General features: G+C 47.2%; 1 protein-coding gene and 1 pseudogene across 1 annotated transcript in view; both read right to left on the bottom strand.

The window, feature by feature from the left end:
- KHDRBS3 (KH RNA binding domain containing, signal transduction associated 3) overlaps nt 1-17,974 on the bottom strand; it is a 103,676-nt gene that overhangs the window by 2,100 nt on the left and 83,602 nt on the right. The window contains exon 6 of the mRNA XM_015590204.1: nt 1,210-1,292. Coding sequence (XP_015445690.1) covers nt 1,210-1,292 — 83 coding nt within the window. The remainder of the gene's footprint in view (nt 1-1,209; nt 1,293-17,974) is intronic.
- Nucleotides 15,675-15,793, bottom strand: LOC112480558 (annotated as a pseudogene).

Below are 17,974 nucleotides of genomic sequence, written 5' to 3'. Positions count from 1 at the left end.
ACTAGCGCAGCGGTCCCCAACCTTTGTGGCACCAGGGCCCGGTGCTCCTATGAGAATCTGATGCCTGATGATCTGAAGTGGAGCTGAGGCGGTGATGCTGGCACTGGGGAGGAGCTGCAGATACAGATGAAGCTTCGCTCGCTCACCCGCCGCTCACCTCCTGCTGGTTCCCAACAGGCCACGGATGGGTACCGGTCTGCGGCCCGGGGGCCGGGGACCCCTGTACTGGTGTCAGCCAGCCCAGGATGTGCCAACACGCCCCAGGTGGGGACATGATGCACAAAGCTTCCACTAAAAAGCCCAGCTGAGAGTCAAACTTTGAAGACTACTTATTTGTTATGTTTTATAAGAAAAAAAAAAATTGGTATGAGCAAAAAGAAAATACATTTGTATATCCCTGTGAACCTCAGTATTAAACAAATAAGAGTACCTATCTGTTCAAAGCTTGCCTGGCACTGTCTGAGTTAAGAAGTGAATTTATGCTTCATCAAAACAACCATGTAGCCCAGATTTTTTATGAATGTCTATCTTTGTCTTCCACTTAGAATTTCAAACATAAAGCAAGAGGTTTCTAGGCTTCTAGGAAAACATCCTGAACAGAATAGACACTGATTTCATATATCAATAAACATCAAGGTATATTATCAGAAGAGGTAACTATAAAGCTCTGTTTTGCCTCTGATAACGTTTATTTCTGGGTAAATACTTATTTAGAAAATGAATAGGAACTAACTCCTTATTCACAAATAGGATTTGAAGTGGTTAGAAAACAGGAGCACTGCTGATAAGAAATGGAAATGCTTCCCAGACGCGAAGAAACGGAACTTTTGGCGCTTTTGCCCCTGGGCGCTGACAACGCGGGACGCTTACACGCTTCCGGCGTGACGCCGGGCCTTGGGACCTGAATAAGCATGGACTTGGCAGACATCATTCCCCTCGGCATGTGCCGAACGCTTAAACTTCTGGAGCACATAAAATTTCCATTTCTATTCCCCCGGCTCCATTGCTTTCACGCGACGGTGCGTTGGGGAGGAGTCACGCGTGCTAGCTGGTCGGACGGCGTTTCTGCAGTGAGAGCACACACACCACAGAGCAGGCCAAGTCCAGTTACCCTCGCCAGCTGATCGTCAGCGTCCTTCCCCCGGAGCGCGCAGACACGCAAGGGCACGCGTGCCCGCTACGGGGTGTGGTCACGCGACGGACCCTTACCTCTGGGCTGGGGCGCCGTAGCTGTTATCGTAGGAATCATAACTCTGTTCATCATAAGCAGTGCTGTATCCATCGTCGTAGTCCTGGAATACAACAGAAGCACGGACGCGTTCAGAGAAGTTTCTAGAAAGGAGCATTCTGCTTTTAGTGAATCTTTATTAAGTCAGCTAGCTTTAACGATATATCTAATTGCAGAGTGAAGAAAAATAGCAGAGTGCCATCAGTGAAAACGATGGAGTGAGAACCTTCAAAAGCAAAAAGCAAAGAGAAACGAGCAAAAACTGTCAGAATGGACATTTTTTCAACCTTGGAAATTTAACTAAAGGCTTGCAGAGATCTAAGGGGCATTTTTTTAATGGCAGAATCTTGGTATAAACGGTGAGCTTCGTGATGTTTTAAGCCGTCCTATCCTCATCCCTCACTCCCAGCTCTGTAGGAACCATGAAATCCAAGCGCCACAATCGCCATGGAAACCAGCGGGCTAGAGGCCCCTGGAGAGGGCAGAACAGGGTAGAGCTATATCTAAACCCCATTCCCAGAGGAATGCCTTTACTCACCTGACTTGGAGCTCAACCTGTGTAAGACCCCTTTTCCCTACGGGTATTCAAAAAAACAATCAAAGGCAATTATTTAAGATTTCTGCTGCCTGAGGTGATGGAGAAAAACCATGGCAAACAACAGGCTTACAAGAAAAAGTGGGGGAATGAGCTGGCCATACAGGCTTTGAATAGCTCTGACATATCCTTGGAAATCTAAATGACTGTGTGCTCACACAGCGCCACATACATGCCCAGGAGACCTATAATGGCCCTGAGCCCTCTCCTCGCACTGACCTTGAGGTTCAGGATAAGAAGGAAGGGCAAAGTTAAGGTAGATTTAGTTGTAAGCTGACTGGCTGGGTGCTGAAGACATGCTTCAACAGGCACCCATAGGCTCTGGGCGAAGACAAGGGGCTTAGTTTCCAGGCATTCGATAAAACTTCTGTCCAATCATTAGCTGATCACTAACGGAACAAAGCAGAGACACTTCGGTGGCAACACATGATCTATATGGACTTTATATATATATATAATAGTATTAGTTTGAAAAAGTCACTAAATCAAAATGAAAACAAAACAAAATCCCGGGGAAGGAGAAGAATTTGATCTTCACAGTTGACACATCAAATGTCCAGTTTTAAACCAAAAAAAAATTATGAGACGTGCAAAGAAACATAAAAGTATGATCCACACATCAGAAAGAGTAACCAAGAGGAACTGTCTCCGAGGAAGCTGAGGCACTGGACTCATGGGGCGAAACGTTTAAATCGCTATGTCTAAAAGACTCAAGAAAAGTATGAGAACGATGCCTCATCAAACAGAGAATAGTAATAAAGACATAGAAAGCAACTCTTAAAAAATCCAAAGAAATTCTTGAATTGCAAAATATAATAACTCGATTCTAAAATTCACCCGAGAGTTTCAATAGCGGCTACGACTAGACGGAAAAAAGAACCAGTGGCTGTGAAAATCAATCACTTGTTTTCCAGCTTATCCAGTGCGAGGAAGAGGGGGAAGAGGATACGGGAAATAAACAGGGCTTCAGGGGCCTGGGGGACCCCGCCGAACATGGAGACACAGACAGAACCAGGCGAGGACAGAAAGGAGCCACAAGATGATCTGGAGGGATAAAGGCCAAACACTTCCAGATTCGATGAAAAACTTTCATCTCCCCAGCCAAGAAGCTCCACAAGTTCCAAGTGGGATAAACTCAAAGAGACTCATACCTAGACACGCTGCCTTCAAAATGTTGAAAAACAGAAAAAAATCAGCAAGAGAGAAGCCACTCACCACGTGCAGGAGAAGCTCATCATATCAAAAGCTGGTGTCTCCAGAGAAACCACGAGGACAGAAGACAATGGGGGTCCATATTCCAAGGACCCAAATAAGAAGATTGTCGACTAAGAAATCTATACTTGGCAAAACCATCCTTCAAAGATGTAAAAATTCAGATATTCCCAGGTGGACAAAAACTAAGAGATATGTTCAACAAGAAACTCTAAAAGGAGTGTTTCAGGTAAAATTTCTTAGTGTGCCGGCAAAAGCACAGACCACCAAAGAAAATACAGATTAAATGGACTTCACCAAAATTTAAAACTTATGCACTAAAGGACACTAGCAAAAAAAAGTTAAAAGATAAGCCACAGGATGGGAGAAAATATTTGCAAATCACATATCTGATAATGGTCTAGGATTCAGGATATTTGAAGAACTCTTAGAGCTCGAAAAGACAAGCCAACAAGGGCAAAAGCCACCCTCCTCCCAGTTCTGCTGGGGACAGATTTCGAACTGAGGACTTTTTGCAGATACCACAAGCACCCTTTGGTTATTTAAAAAGTATTGCGGAATTCAAAAAAGTCCAGAGAAATAATCGTGTAAGAAATAATCTCGATAAGATCAAATTAGATATGTTAGTTAATGACATTTACATCCATGAAAGTGTGAATCTTACCCCTAAAACTGATTTTTTAAGTTTCTGGGGTTAGTCCATTCCCTAGCGACTTTGCACTTACTGGTATTTCATTTAAACGGGCCTAAAAATAACACGTAAATATCTTGGAACATTAGAATTATCAATGCTTATCGATTTAATGATCACCACCAGACCTCGCAAAGTGGAGAAATGTGGTCAGGGTAAGAGAAAAGACCTACAGTCCGATGGCCCCCCGTTATTTACTGTGATTTTAGGCAGGTCCGCTCGCTTTATCAGAACCTGTTTCTTTACCTCTAAAATGTGAACCCTTCTAAGTATCTAGAAGGGAAGCAAAATGCCTGACACGTACTAAGAACTTCATCAAGGATAGCTTACATTGTTAACTACTATAATGAAACGTTATCCACACAGACCTCTCATCCTGTTTCTCAAATGATGCACAATGGAGAACCTCAGAAGCCGCCACGTGCGAGGGTACGAGCCAAATACTAGGTTTAAAGTGATTACCTTATTCTCTTTTCGAAAAACACCTACTAAACATCGGACCACGGTTTATATGACTAAGGATCACGTGATGTCTAAATAGGAAGTGAGAAATGCTTTCGACTTTGTAAAATACATATTAACACGAAGGGACGACACTGCCTTTGTAGGGTTAAAGCTTGTGCAGTTTTTAAATGATCACTGAATTAAAAAAATTTTTTTTCACAAAGGAGGAACTGAATATTTGTTGGAAAGCTATGTGGCCAGTCGTCTGGACACAAGGCAGACTAGACTATAAAATGAAGAGTCGTTAAACAGGGGAAGACTAGAAGTCAAGAATCCAGTTAGGACATAATACACAAGCCATAGGGTCCTTCGCAGTAATGAAGCTGGATTACTAATTTGGCTATGATCTTTCCACGAGCGATGCAGGGTCGGAGAGAGCTGTCAGACAAAATATAAACCAAATAAACATCCCCCCCTCATCCAAAAAAAAAAAAACTGAAATGACTTTAAATAAGGAGCATCATGCAGATATGACTTATACTTCTGGCAAAATAATACATTAAAAGAAGCAGCCGTTCCTAATGAAATAAGTAATCTCATATATTAAAAAACAAAACAAAAGAAAACACCCTCACTCCGCACCTACACTGTGCCTGGCACACCGGTAGACATCACAGGTGGAAAAGGGGTGTCACCGTCTAATGAGGACACTGGTGTGAGGAGGGGTGGCAGAGACGACAGACGGTTACGGAGAGAACAGTGATGGACACAGTAAGTGCCCGAGGCAAGGAACCGACCGATAAGGGATGGGGACAGAGAAGGGCATTTCCCAGAAGTATCGACGTCAGGTCTTACTTTCGAAGGAGAGAAGAGCAGAAGTAGCCAGGAAGATCCATTAAAAATAAACATTAGAATGAATGACAGGTGCTAAGCGATGGGGTACAGACATGTGAGAACCCTTCTCATCCGAAGAAGCGGGACGCTTGGGGTGGGTTCCTTGCCGGGTGCCGATGGAGGAGGGACTCCCAACAAGACTGGGAGACCCGTAAGCCACATCGTGAACGACCGAGGTAAGGCGCGTGGGTTTGGATGCTGAGTGGCAGGATCCCCTGCGCGTGTCGGTCTCGCCCGGGGAACAGCGGCGTCTGGGCGTGGCACAGCGCGGGCGACCCAGCGGGCTACCCGTGCAGCTAGGTCGCTGAGGTGGACGCGTGTGGCACATGCGGAGCTGATGGTTCCTTCAGTCATTTGTTAGCAGCGTGAAAAGAATATGGCTTCGCACAATGAAGGATTCCCTTTCTGTGCTTATTGAAAGAATCCATATTCTAAATGACTGGCACTCTCTCAAGTAACTAAAATGTTAAGTATTAGACCGTCTTAAATCTACAGTTATGTCACCCATGCCTTGTTCGATCACTCTGTCAGACATCACAATGCTGGCAATTTGAATTTTCGAACTGGTTAGGTTACTGAATTATTGACTTCCGTTATTTTCGCATTAAAGATTTTAAAACATTAAATTCGCAATTCTCAAAACAAGACTGCTTTCGCAATGATTTCGCAATGGAAGTGGCCGTGGGGGTGTACCACCCGCCCCCCATTACTACGAGCATTTTTTGTTCAATGGACAACACTTGAAAAAACCACGGAGGCACAGAGAGGGCGGGGACGGGTGGGGAGGAGCCGAGAGTGGCTGCGAATAAATGTGTCAGTTTCCGGGAGGAAACAGGACATTTCCGCTGATCACCTGCTATTTCACGGCAAGGCAGGCGAGGAGGCCACCGGCTGAGAACACCGGCTCAGGTCAACCAGGAACCGACTCAACCGAGGGTCACAATGGAGGGCAGCGGGTGGCGGAGCTGGGTAAGAGCTGTGGACACGCGGCTTTTGTGTGAGGTCCGGGCGATCCGAGGTCGAGTGCCTCCCCCAACTTTTCTCCCTACTGCTCTTATTTTCCAGAGTTCCCAACTACTGATTGCTTTTTTTTCTTCATATATAATGTGACATTATGACATCCCTCTTTAGATTCTTCCGTGGCTAGAGTAGAAATTTTAAAAAATAGCGAATGCATTGTTTATAAGCTAACGCCTTATTGAGTGCATCATACATCTAGTCTACAGGAGTGTTACAGATTTAGCCCCATCCCACAGGTAAGCTTAGAACCTACCCTTAAAAAGCTTGCGCGGTCTGAGATGGGGAGCTCACTACCTCCCCACCGGCTGTGCTGATGTGGTGAACGATTTTCTTTACACTTAAAATCTTTGGGTATTTTCCCGCATTTCTATATTTTCTCCTAAAGAACATTCTCCTTGGAGACAGGGGCCCAGTCTACGTGTCAGCCTCATTTTTCGCCGTGTCCTGTGCCTCAAATACAATTACTTCCAGTCCACGTGCTGTTAGTATGAGTCTCTGTCCTCCTGCCGAGTGAATTTTTCAACATGGAGCTTGAATCGGTCTCCTCTGCGATCACATCTTCTCAGCCCCACAAAACCAGCCTACCAGCCACTGGTCTGCCAGCGAGGGACCAGATACGCACGCCACTGTCACTGCATAGAGACGACCGACTTTCGGCCTCACCAGACACAAGGAGCACGAGCTGTGTCTCACCTGCTCTCTGCCACAGAGCAGGACCGGTGCCTGAAGCACAGTCAGGCCTGCTCAGTCCCTGGCCAGCAGGTTGCTGGGTCGGATGCTTCCAGAGGAAACGCCCGCCGAGTCCCGCTTCCGTTGCCGATGTCACCGCCGGTCCTCAGATGACACACAGGGAGGAGATGGGCAGAGTGAGCCTGTTCGTTCTACGCAACCTACTGAATTTCCTCGGGACGAAGCTGGACAGAGCTCCCCTACGTTCCGAACATGCACTGCAAAGGTGCTTCATTCCCTCTGTGGCGCTTTAAAAGCGGGCTCCTGTACCCGCGAGCGAGGCCGCACTGGAGCTACACATCGCTAACGACACGCTAAGAACCTCTGACGGCACTTGCGCCTGTGGGGTCAGTGTCCCCTGCGTTACCACCCCACGATCACCCCACCTGGCCCGTGAACCTTTCGTTCTCATCTCCTAAATCTCTCTCATACGCACCCCTCTCTCCACTCTCACCGTGACTGCACTGGAGCCGTTCGGAAGTGCCCCACTGGACGGGCACGAGGCCCCAACTCGTGCCCCCGCAGCTCCCTTGGCAAAGCCTCCCCCCAGAGCTGCCTGCCAAGCAAGCCTCTCAAAGACCTGCCCTTGGGAGTCACCTGGAGACAGCACGCCGGAGGCTGCAGCCCCATGTAAGGGGCCTCGTGCTGCGACTCCTCTGATGTCGCCTTTCGGGCCTTTCGCCAGCGGACCTCCGGCTCGCTTGCCAGCCCCAGCCTGCAGCCACGGTGCCTGCGATGACTCCTCTGCCTCCTTCCTGCCTCCCTGCCCTACGCCCCCCACACCCAGTCTGCCAGGTCCCAAGGGTAAGGGCCAGGCCTTGTTCTCTTGGATACCCAACGTCTGGCACACGGGAGGCATACAGCAGTGTCTGCCGGATGGATGAACAGGTGAATGCACGAAGGAAAGAACTAATTACAGAATAAGTGCCAGGAAACAGAGCGATAGCTTCTTTAAGATGAATGCACATCAGTGGGCTATTGTCAAATAAAATGCAATGTTTATTAAAATATTGTACATTTTGATAACGAGACTTCACCTGAATTCTTCTGTCCAACGTTACCTGTCCATCTTACATTCCCTGCCCTCAGCCGGAAATTTCCCTTTAAAAGTCTGTATTCTATTTCTGAAAGTCAGAGCAACCTTATTAAAAATAGTGAACAAACATGGGCGAGAAATAAACGTACGTTAACACACATTCTTGCTTATGCATCGAGCTACACCTCTGAGTTTTTATCTTTGCCAAAGAGGACGTCTGAACAGAGTTTAACTGCCAGGGTGACCTGGACACGTAGTAGACGCCAGAGCTTCATTTCAGTACGAGAAACTGTTCTAACGCAGGCAGAGTCTGCATTTTCCATTCCCGACCTACAAACTCCAGCCGACACAGGGCCAAATACTAAAGAAATCCTGCTTTGAAAAGAAGAGATTTTCTAGGATAAAGGAAACAGCATGACCTATTTAATTCTATTTCTGTCACAAGTAAAATCAAGCATAACATTTAAGCTGGGGAAAACCATTTCAAACAGACAGAAGAATTTACAAAAGACAGTGATTTTAAAAATGCTGCAGGTCTGAGTCCTTTGGGAAAAAAAACAATTACCCCGTGTAAGGCCTCACTTAAATTAGGGTGCTATCTGGTCATTTCAAACTGTAACAAGTTTTCATATACAATACAGTGTTAAAAGCTTATTTTGGGTTTACGAAAGAAAGATTAGCTAAAAACAGGGTTTTGAGAAATTCATTTTTTCCGGGGTTCGGAGTAATAACATCCTTGTCGAGTGTCACCAATGACCATGAACAGAGCACATAACCAAGTTACTTCGTAATTAAAGACAAAATCACGGTCTTCCTAATAATTCTAAATAAGAATCTTTCTCATAATCATTTAAATGACATCCCCAGGTGTTCACTGACGGCTGTGAGGGGCACACCTGTATCCGCGGTCTGACGCCTGCATTCAGACTCCAGCACTGCCTCGTGGGAGCTGTGTGGCTTTGTGGACATCACCTAACCTCCCTGAACCTCGATGCTAGAAGCTGCCAGTGGAAATCACAATCCACACTCTGGCTACTTTTCCCAGTGCTTGTGGGAGGAGTGAGCCAGGAATATATTTGTGAAAGCTGCCTGGCACAGCTCTCGCCTATAAATAAAATGAAAGGTGGTTTCATTTTATTTAAACATCTACCCCTTCACACTCTTGTGCTCGTAGGCCAGAAAAACATCAGCACTATCCAGGCATTTGTCTTCTGTAGAATGCGATAAATTCCTAAAATTGTCTAAACTGCGACGTCTGCATTTCCACAGCCTGCAAATACCAGTATGAACCGCTGCGGTTTTTGATAAAGAAACGGCTGACCACGGTTTAGCTATGAATCTGTCCACACTCAGACACGGCTTCTAAAAACACAGCTCTGTCAATTATTCATAGAACGCGTCCTCTTCTCGCGGTTTATTTCTGAGCTAGAATTAGATCTGTTCGGATCCGACGAGGTGTTCAAAATAACATAAAGGAAAAGAAAACAACACGGAAGTTAACCCAGAAACCCCACAAACAAGGGAAGGAAAAACTGCCAACAGAAAACGAAAGAAAACGAAATCTACCCAGAAACCCCACAAAGATGGAGAACGGGGAACAACTAAACTCTCCGAAGCCCACGCTACCTACGTCGTGTTAAACGTGTTATATCGCATTTCCCATCCCCCCCTGGGACACAGGTGCGGCTCAATGCCTCTACGTGCCAGGCAGTGTTCTAAGCACCGGCGACACAGTACCGAAGAGGCTCCAGGTCTCAGGGCGGCCGGAGGAGTCGTCCCAGAAGAGAGACCGCACGGGAATGCGAGGCGCCAAGGAGCCGCTATGGAGATCTGGGGGGTCGGCGGGGGGCGGGGGGGTCCAGGCCGAAGGAACAGCAAGCACAAAGGTGACGAGCGAGAGAGGGTGCAGCGGAGCGAGCCGGAGGGACGCGCAGGAGCCCGACCACGAGGGGCCTCGGGCCCCACACGGACGAGGTGGCCCCTGGAGGCTTCCGGCCTCGCGGGGCGGCGCTGCGGTCCAGGTTTCCATCCTTCTCTTCACCGGACTCACATCCAGCTCCCTTCCTCCTCCTTTCTCCGCGTCCGACCTATTACAACCACTTCAGTTCTTTTTCATATCTTTCAGGTCTAGAATATCTACATTTTCCACATTTTCCAGTTCTTTGCTTAGATCATCAATCTTATCTGTTAATTCCTTGCTTATAACGAGCTTAGTTATTTTAAAGTTGCCATCCGCCGTCTGCATCCACTGTGGTCTGTTTCTATGGCTTTCCGGGTCTCTTCTCACGGCGCCTGCCAGCCTGCCTGCCCCTTCCGATCAGGTGCTTGCAATTACAGATGGAAAGGTACAGACATAATCGAAGGCCTAAGCTTTCACCTTTCTCCAGAGAGAATTTCTATTTGCTTGTGATCGTATTTTTAAATTTTTGAAGCAAACACAGAATAAGCCATAGAAAGGTATGAATCCTAAATGCAGAGCTTGGTGAATTTTCGCCAACTAAGCAGGGCGCTGTCACCAGAACCCCGATCGAGAAATGGGACATCGACAACCCCCGCAGCTCGCCCTGCGCCGTCCTCAGCTCCCACGTCCTGCCAGAGGGCACCGCGAGCCCGGATTCGGCGTCGTGAGCGGGGTGTCCTTCCTCCTGAGCTTTCCAGAGACGGAGTCGCAGTCGTGACGACTTCGTGCCGGTTCCTTCCACTCGATCCGTCCACGTTGCCGTACGCAGCAGCCGACGGCCGGTTCCTCGTCGCTGCCTGAAAACGCTGGCCTATGTGACCACGCTCCGAGTCGCTGGCCCGCCGTAGCGGTGACGGGGACCGTGCTTCCTCCCAGCCGTGCCTACGCGCTCCCGCGTCAGTCTCCCGGTGCGGCCGTGCGTGCGCCCCCGCTGGGTGTCCCGGGGAGCAGGGTCGCTGGACTCGGGGGGGGCCTGTGTTCGGCTTGAACAGACGGCAGCGGACATTCTCTCTAAAGCAGTTGAACCAACGGACCTTCCCGCGACAGCGGGTGAGACTTCCTATCGAAACCCCTTTTAGATAACGTTTGAAGTGAGATTTTTAATTTTGATCATTCTGGTGGGTGTGAATAGTACTGGATACTATGCTTTTCATGCCTGAATATCTGCAACACAGATACTCATTAACAAGAGTCTGCTCGGAAAGCGAGCCACATTGGTAAACTGAAGAAACAAGACTTCTAAGCCAACTATAAAAATACTTATCTATCACTTTTCAGGTGTCGGGCACTGTTTTTTAAAATATTCTCCACATGATCGTCTCTCTAAACTTCATGATGACCTCACGTGACAAGCACTAATACTTCCGTTTTAGTTCCAGATTAGGAGCTGAGGCAAAGGGCAGTTAAGCAACTTACCTAAGGTCACACAGCAATTAAAGGCACAGCACAGATCCGAAACCAGTCGGCCTGGCTCCCGACCTTGCTTGTCACCATTGTGATGTGTTGCTTTTCCCTATAAAACGGAGGGTCAGGGCCCGTACTGTGATGACGTCACTAGATGGCCAGCGGGCCTTCTAACTTGTATCGCCCAACTCGACGATGTGGTACTATTTTAAACTGCTTTAGCCCTGAAGACTTTTACGACTCCATGTCCTGTCATGTACGTCACACTCTATTCTACCTGTAAACAAAGTGAACAGAATCAAAATAAAAGTATAAACATGGTAATCGACATGATCAACAATATAGCACCGCCGAACCTCTTCGGCCTGTCCCTGTACACACCAGTACCTTCCATATGTCTCATCCTCTTCCCTGTTTAAGTATTGTCTCCTCTAGAAAGTCTTCCCACATTCCACCAAGTGGTTAGTCTTCCCTCTTTGGCCTCCCTAAATATTCCGTGCACAAGTCGATCACAGGTGCTCCTACCCTGAGTAGTAACTGTGTTTTGTTTCTGTACCAAGAAGTCACACATTGATTACTCATTACATGCTGGACCCTATGGATAAAAAGGCACGGCCCCTATCAGCGATAACTTTACATGCAACAGGAAACGGTAAGACAAATAAAGGACTGATCGCGGTGTGCCAAGATAAGTACCCTAAATAGGATATACACACACGCACCCAGGGAACAGAGAATGACAGGGGATTCCGGAAGGACCCCGAGGGAGGATGACGAGCGTGTTCCTTCCTAGACTCTGACCTGCGTGAAGGAAGGACCGAGTTCTGCGAATGCTGATTAAATGCTCGAGCAAAATGAGAAAACTGAGATGGCAGGTTCTTACAGGGCATTCAAGGTGAGAGGATTAACCCAGCGATGCTGCGGGGTCCCCCGGCCCCCGCCTCAGGCTCACCCATCTGAGGAAGATGGAGCGTGCCGCACACTGGCTCCGACACGGCCGCTGCTGCCCGGTCACCTCGCTCTGGCGCGTCTGCCTCGCGAGGCAGCGTCTGCTTCCCGGGCCTCAGCGACGCCGACTTCAGACCTCCACTCCCTTCACAAACCACCTTTTTGGGGGGTTATTTTGTTTAAAGTAAGGAGAGGGGGTCAAATATATGGAGGTAGAAGATTTGACTTGGGGTAGTGAACACACAATGCAATATACAGATTATGTATCATTGAAGCGTACACTTGAAACCTATGTAATTTTATTAACTAACGCTACCAAAAAAAATTAATTGAAAAAATAAAACTTAAAATAACCTTCCGTATTCATAAATTTAAAATGTGAAATTATTTCAAGTTTCACATTTGTAAAATAGGTCAATCTTTCAGGCCTTTAGAAAACAGATCAACTTGTGAAGCTCCTGACAGAAATTTCAAGTAAATTGCATATGACTCTTATTCTTGCTTCTGGTAAAATGGATGTAAAAAAAAATTACAGAATCTTCATCTTTTTATCTAAAATAAAAAGGTGTCCCTAGGCTTTTCAATTCACATTTAAAATGCATTTTCATAAATAACCTTTTCACAATCTGTACTCTGTTTTAATTTAATTTCTCACTATGGAAAACAGGATAATTGAAGCAGTTTGGAGATTAGTTAACTGTCAAAAATCTACACCAGTAGTCGCTGCAGAGGGACATTCTGCCGTCGCTACGACCCTCATCTGCACAAAATCCCCAAACTAGTCAGATAATTAAAACTTCAGGTGAGCTCTCCAAAGAATGAGAAGGACTGTGACTTCACTGAGTCTTTAAACAAAATCTAGATTAAAGAACTGCACATACATTTAAAATAATATGGTTTTCCCTAAAGGCCCTCACTGGTGTTCTTAGCCGTCAACATTTCAGAAGACTTTATTCTGATGCCGAAGGAGGAAGTGGCGGTCCCTGTGCTCCCATGTTCCACAGGGGGACACCATTTATGGCAGCAATAGCGTCTTTCTTAAGGCAGGGTTCATCTTTCATAGCTTTACTGAGCCATGATGCTACAGAACAGGCAGCAAAGACGAGCAGAACACGAAGCTCAGAGATCTCTGCTCCCGCCTTTCAAAACTACCTCTTTGATGCTCCAAACCTGGATCCCGTTGACCGGGGGCAGTCGCCCTGCAGTAGCTGCAGAAGGGCTGGTGAAACCAGTGACGACTTCAGCACGTACCACCTGCTCTGAGTTTTGAAGAGCGTTGGTTATGTCGAAAGCGATGGAATAATTTTTCTCTCCTTCACTTGTCAGCTGGTCCGTGTGCCAATACAGCGTTTGAATTCGCTGAAGCTGGTTTGCTCAGGTCTCGGTGAAGAACGTGGGCCCCGGAGCCAGACTGCTGGGCTTTAAATTCCAGCTCTGCCCTCATCAGCCACGTGCCCTTGAAAAAGTACTAATCTCACGGTGTTGTCTTGAAGCTGCCACAGATCTATGCAGAGAGCTTGTGGGGAAGTACGGGCACGTGGGGTTTATCACTCAAAGTGCACTTTGGGAAAAATCAGTCAGCCTCTCTGAGCCCCAGCTGGCTGGACTCATATTCCCTTCACGGGAGTGACGTGAGAATTAAGTAAGATGAAACAGGACGAGCGCCCCGCTCAGTAATCTTCGTACAAATTAAAAACGGCAGCTACCTTTTCTTCCATTAACTTTAACAAGTTGAAGAGGACGCCGTGTTCCTGTGACGACTGAATCAGAAAAGCACCAGGAGGCTAACGCAGGATGACAGTCCTCCCAAACACGTCATTAATGAACGCACTAACTTCTGGCCTGAAGACCAAAGTTGATGATTTTACAAAGAAGCCTCTAGAAGGCTCTTCTACAGTCAGCGAGACAGGCCAGAGAAGGGGGTAGTTGGCAAGAGGCCCGTTTCACTCGTTTCCACGTTTCCTCCAGCCCACAGCGCTGACCCGGCTGGAATGCTGGGGTGACGGCTGTAGATGAGGGGTGCGCGGGTCTGGCACTGAGTCTCGGTTGGCTCACTCTCCACCCATGTGGTCGCTGGACAGTCCGGGTCACTTTCGTCATCTGTGCTCCGTGGCCGTGAGTCCGTGAGGACTGGGGCAGCAGAGTAAGGAAGATGTTCTACTCCACACCGATGTCCCTGTGGGGACGTTCCTGATGATGGACACCCAGACCCCACTGCCATCCGTTCTGGCTAGGGGACCGGGGAGGTGAGCACACGGGCGCTGTGGGCGGATGCGCGAGGCTCTGCGACTTCAGGCTGCAGCACGGCATCCAAGAGCCTCCAAGGCCTCGTTTAAAAACGTGTGCCTAAGGCAGAGGGCGGGCTCCACAAAAGCCCTTCCTCCGCGGCCGACCCCGCCTCCCTCCAGCAGCCCGGGTGCACCATGGGGGGACAATTTCACGTCCTGTTCAGTGCACAAAGCTGGACAGTCAGAGCATATCAAGTCCAGTCAGTCCTCAATGTCATCAATAGGTTCTTGGAAACTGTGACTTTAAGAGAAATGATGTATAACGAAACCAATCTGACCACAGGCTAATCGATATACACGAGTTAATTTCCTAAGGCATATTTCTGATCACAAAACATCAGCAAACTTCCAAATAAAGACCCAAACCATTTCTAATATTAAACACTGAACTAAGTGTCAGCTATATATATATACAGTTAAGATGAATAAAAACAAGTTAGAATGATTTTGCAACCTGCTCGCTCCAGTTCAGAATCACAGGTGGCTGGTGCCTGTCCCAGCAGCTCAGGGAGCAAGGCGGGACTCACCCTGGACAGGACGCCCTGCTACCACAGGGCCACTCACAGACTGCGACCACCTGGACACAATGCACCCAATACCGCACATGGCCTGGGGATGTGGGAGGTGGGGGGAATGGAGCACCCAGAGAAAACCCACCTGGACGTGGGGAGAATGTGCAAATTTTGCCCAGTGGTCCCAGCCAGAGGCATTTTTTTTTCTCATAAACATTATAATGAAACGACCTTGAACAAAAAGATGTTATTTGAGGACCTGCTATAACTGAAAAAGCTTCCATATTCTGATGAATCTGGATGACTTCATCTAGAAAGCCCTAACACTCTTATGTTGAAAGGTGATTAAGCCATCAGCTCAGGCTCAAAAGCTTAGAATGATTACACAGCAGTAAGATACCAAGGGACATTAGTGAATGGTAAACACTTCTATGGATAGATGGCTGATGCAGTCATAAGTAATCGAGTTAGAAAATAACGTGACTAGAATTTCTAAGGCGATTTTAGTTTATATATCTTGAATAGTGACTCTGCATTTTAAAAAACTCATGTTTTAAAATGTTTTTCAAAACTTTTATTTTTTATTTGTTTAGGCAAGGCAACCCTTGGCTGACCTCATGGATTGCAAGGACCTCGTCAGCTTACGATCTCTTATTTTTATTTATTTATTTATTTATTTATTTTTATTTATTTATTTATTTATTTATTTTTTACGCCTACAGCACCTGGTCTTCCTAGGTGGTGTCCCACCCAAGTACTAACCAGGTCCGACCCTGCTTAGCTTCCGAGATCAGACGGGATCGGGCTTGTTCAGGGCAGAACGGCTGTAGACTTGTTTTAGAATTCAAAAGATTCACACTCACTCATTTTAGCTTGTTTCCTCACATTAAAATGTTTATTTATTCTGTGACTTTCCTTTTAATATCAAGGTTTGTACTTGATAAAAAATACAGTTCCTTATTAGAAAAATTATATTCAGAGTGATAGTGCAAACAGCATATTTCAGAAAACACTCATTATAGAATTTTCACATTGGGACAGACATTAAGGCAGCACGTGGTCTAACCCACCAGCCTGCTCAGGAAAGCACCATCACCTCCATTCTGCTGATTTAGAAACTAAGGCCCCAAAAGGTTAAATAATTTACACAGAAAGAACTAGATGGTGACAGTGACAAGAAGTGTAATTGGAAACCAAATATCACCCCTCTCAGAAAATATTCACCTTACGTATTGCATATTTTTTAGCTCACTAAATGAGCCATGATATGTTTGCTAAAATCGGCCTGAGATACTTAATGTCATTCCACTAAGTATGTTTAACAGTGCACGTGACACACGGGATGACAGAATTAGTTAGGTTTTCCTCCACGTGTTCATTCGGTATTTCCGAAATGTCAGGCCCTGTGATAGGCTCTGGGAAAACAGAGATTAAAACAATAAATAGTGCCTACCCTAAAGGAAGACACAGGCTACTGAGGACAAAGACGAGTACGGAGACGCAGAGGCAGGTGCCAAGAGCGGCAAAGATGCCGGTGGCCACGCCCGTTTAGGATCGGGAATGCGTCACGATTCAAGAGTAAACAGTACGAAGAGTTGTCAGGGACAGAAGGAGGAGGCCTGGAGAGAAGCAACGGCGCACGCAGAGTGATACGGGGCCCACGCCCTGGTTCGCCCCAGGCCCTGGGACGGACGCGGCTGGGGTGCGAGGGGATACGGGCGAGGGGGGAGGGAGGGGGGACGCAGAGGGACCTGAGGCTGAGCTGTCAGTCAGACAAGACGGTCGCCAAGGCCTTCCAACGCCACCTGGATGAATCTCGACTTCATCCTGGAGAGCCTGAGGGCCTTCTAGACGTGCACACTAAGTTCTCATGTTCCGGGGCTCGGGGTTGGTGGGGGAGGAACAGCTGGTTATAATTTTTTTTCACTAAAAGTCTCCATTGGCAGAGACCAATTTTAAGGGCTGGAACCGGGGCTGAGGGAAGACGAAAAGCAGGAGGGAGGGAGGCGGGCAACGAAGTGCGCCATGGCAACCGTCTGTCTGCCTGTCTGTCCATCCATCCGTCCACCTGCCATCTCAACAACCAGCGTTTATGGAATGGCTACTGTATGGTAGGTGGGAGGGATAAAAGGGTGAACGCAGACTGCAAGTTCGTGAGAGAGGCCAGACACGAAAACCAGCCCACACACAAACAGCTGCAAACTGTGCCGCGCACAGGTGCGATGAGCACGTGAGCTCACGCGGGGAGGCTGGCGAGACTTTTTCCTCAGGAGGACGAGCCTCATGACGAATGCAGTGACAATGTCATCGACCTGGAGACGCAACTGTCATCTATGGAGAAGGGGGAAGACAGGGTCACGGAATGAAGAAGACGAGCCAGCGGGACCCTGGGAGCCTGGCTTCGTGGTGGTGCCAGTCACCGTGACCAGGGCTCTGGGGAAGACGAGGCCCTCTGTGTCGGCCTGTCCCACGGCCCTCGCCGGGCCTGCATGGCATACAGGGAGAGATGAGCACGAGAGGGTGACACCAGACAGGGCTCAGACAGAGATTTCGACTAGTTCTTAACATATAAATTTTAGGTGAAATGATGAAAATGGACAAGACTTTAGTAAATAAAACTACCCCGCAGAGTGTCTGGGGAAGATGCATCTATTCAGAATGTGTGCGTTTTTCGTACGAGAGTCTCGAAAGCGATTTATCAAATGCAGTTTCACTTTTGAAATTCATATGCAAATTGGGCTCTGCCAGGAAGCATCAAACTTATCTCTCTGTGTAATTACACCAACATTCTGAATTGTTAAAAGTGCTCTCGCTGACTGTATTCTGGGTAACACTAATTAATTTGTCAGTTATTTAATTATTTGTTCATAAAGTAATGAATCAATGTCATTTTGGAAAGAGGTACTTCTTGTTCTCAAAAAAGAGATGAGAAGTTACTGTAATTATGTCTAATTTTACTAAGTTAAAAACAGAGCAGAAGGTCCCAATTTATACTCAAATGGTTGAAAACACA

The sequence above is a fragment of the Pteropus alecto genome, unplaced genomic scaffold (genome assembly GCF_000325575.1).
Source record: "Pteropus alecto unplaced genomic scaffold, ASM32557v1 scaffold105, whole genome shotgun sequence".
NCBI classification, from domain to species: Eukaryota; Metazoa; Chordata; class Mammalia; order Chiroptera; family Pteropodidae; genus Pteropus; species Pteropus alecto.
Note: the sequence above shows the minus strand (reverse complement) of the source record. Positions and strands in the feature narration are given on the sequence as shown.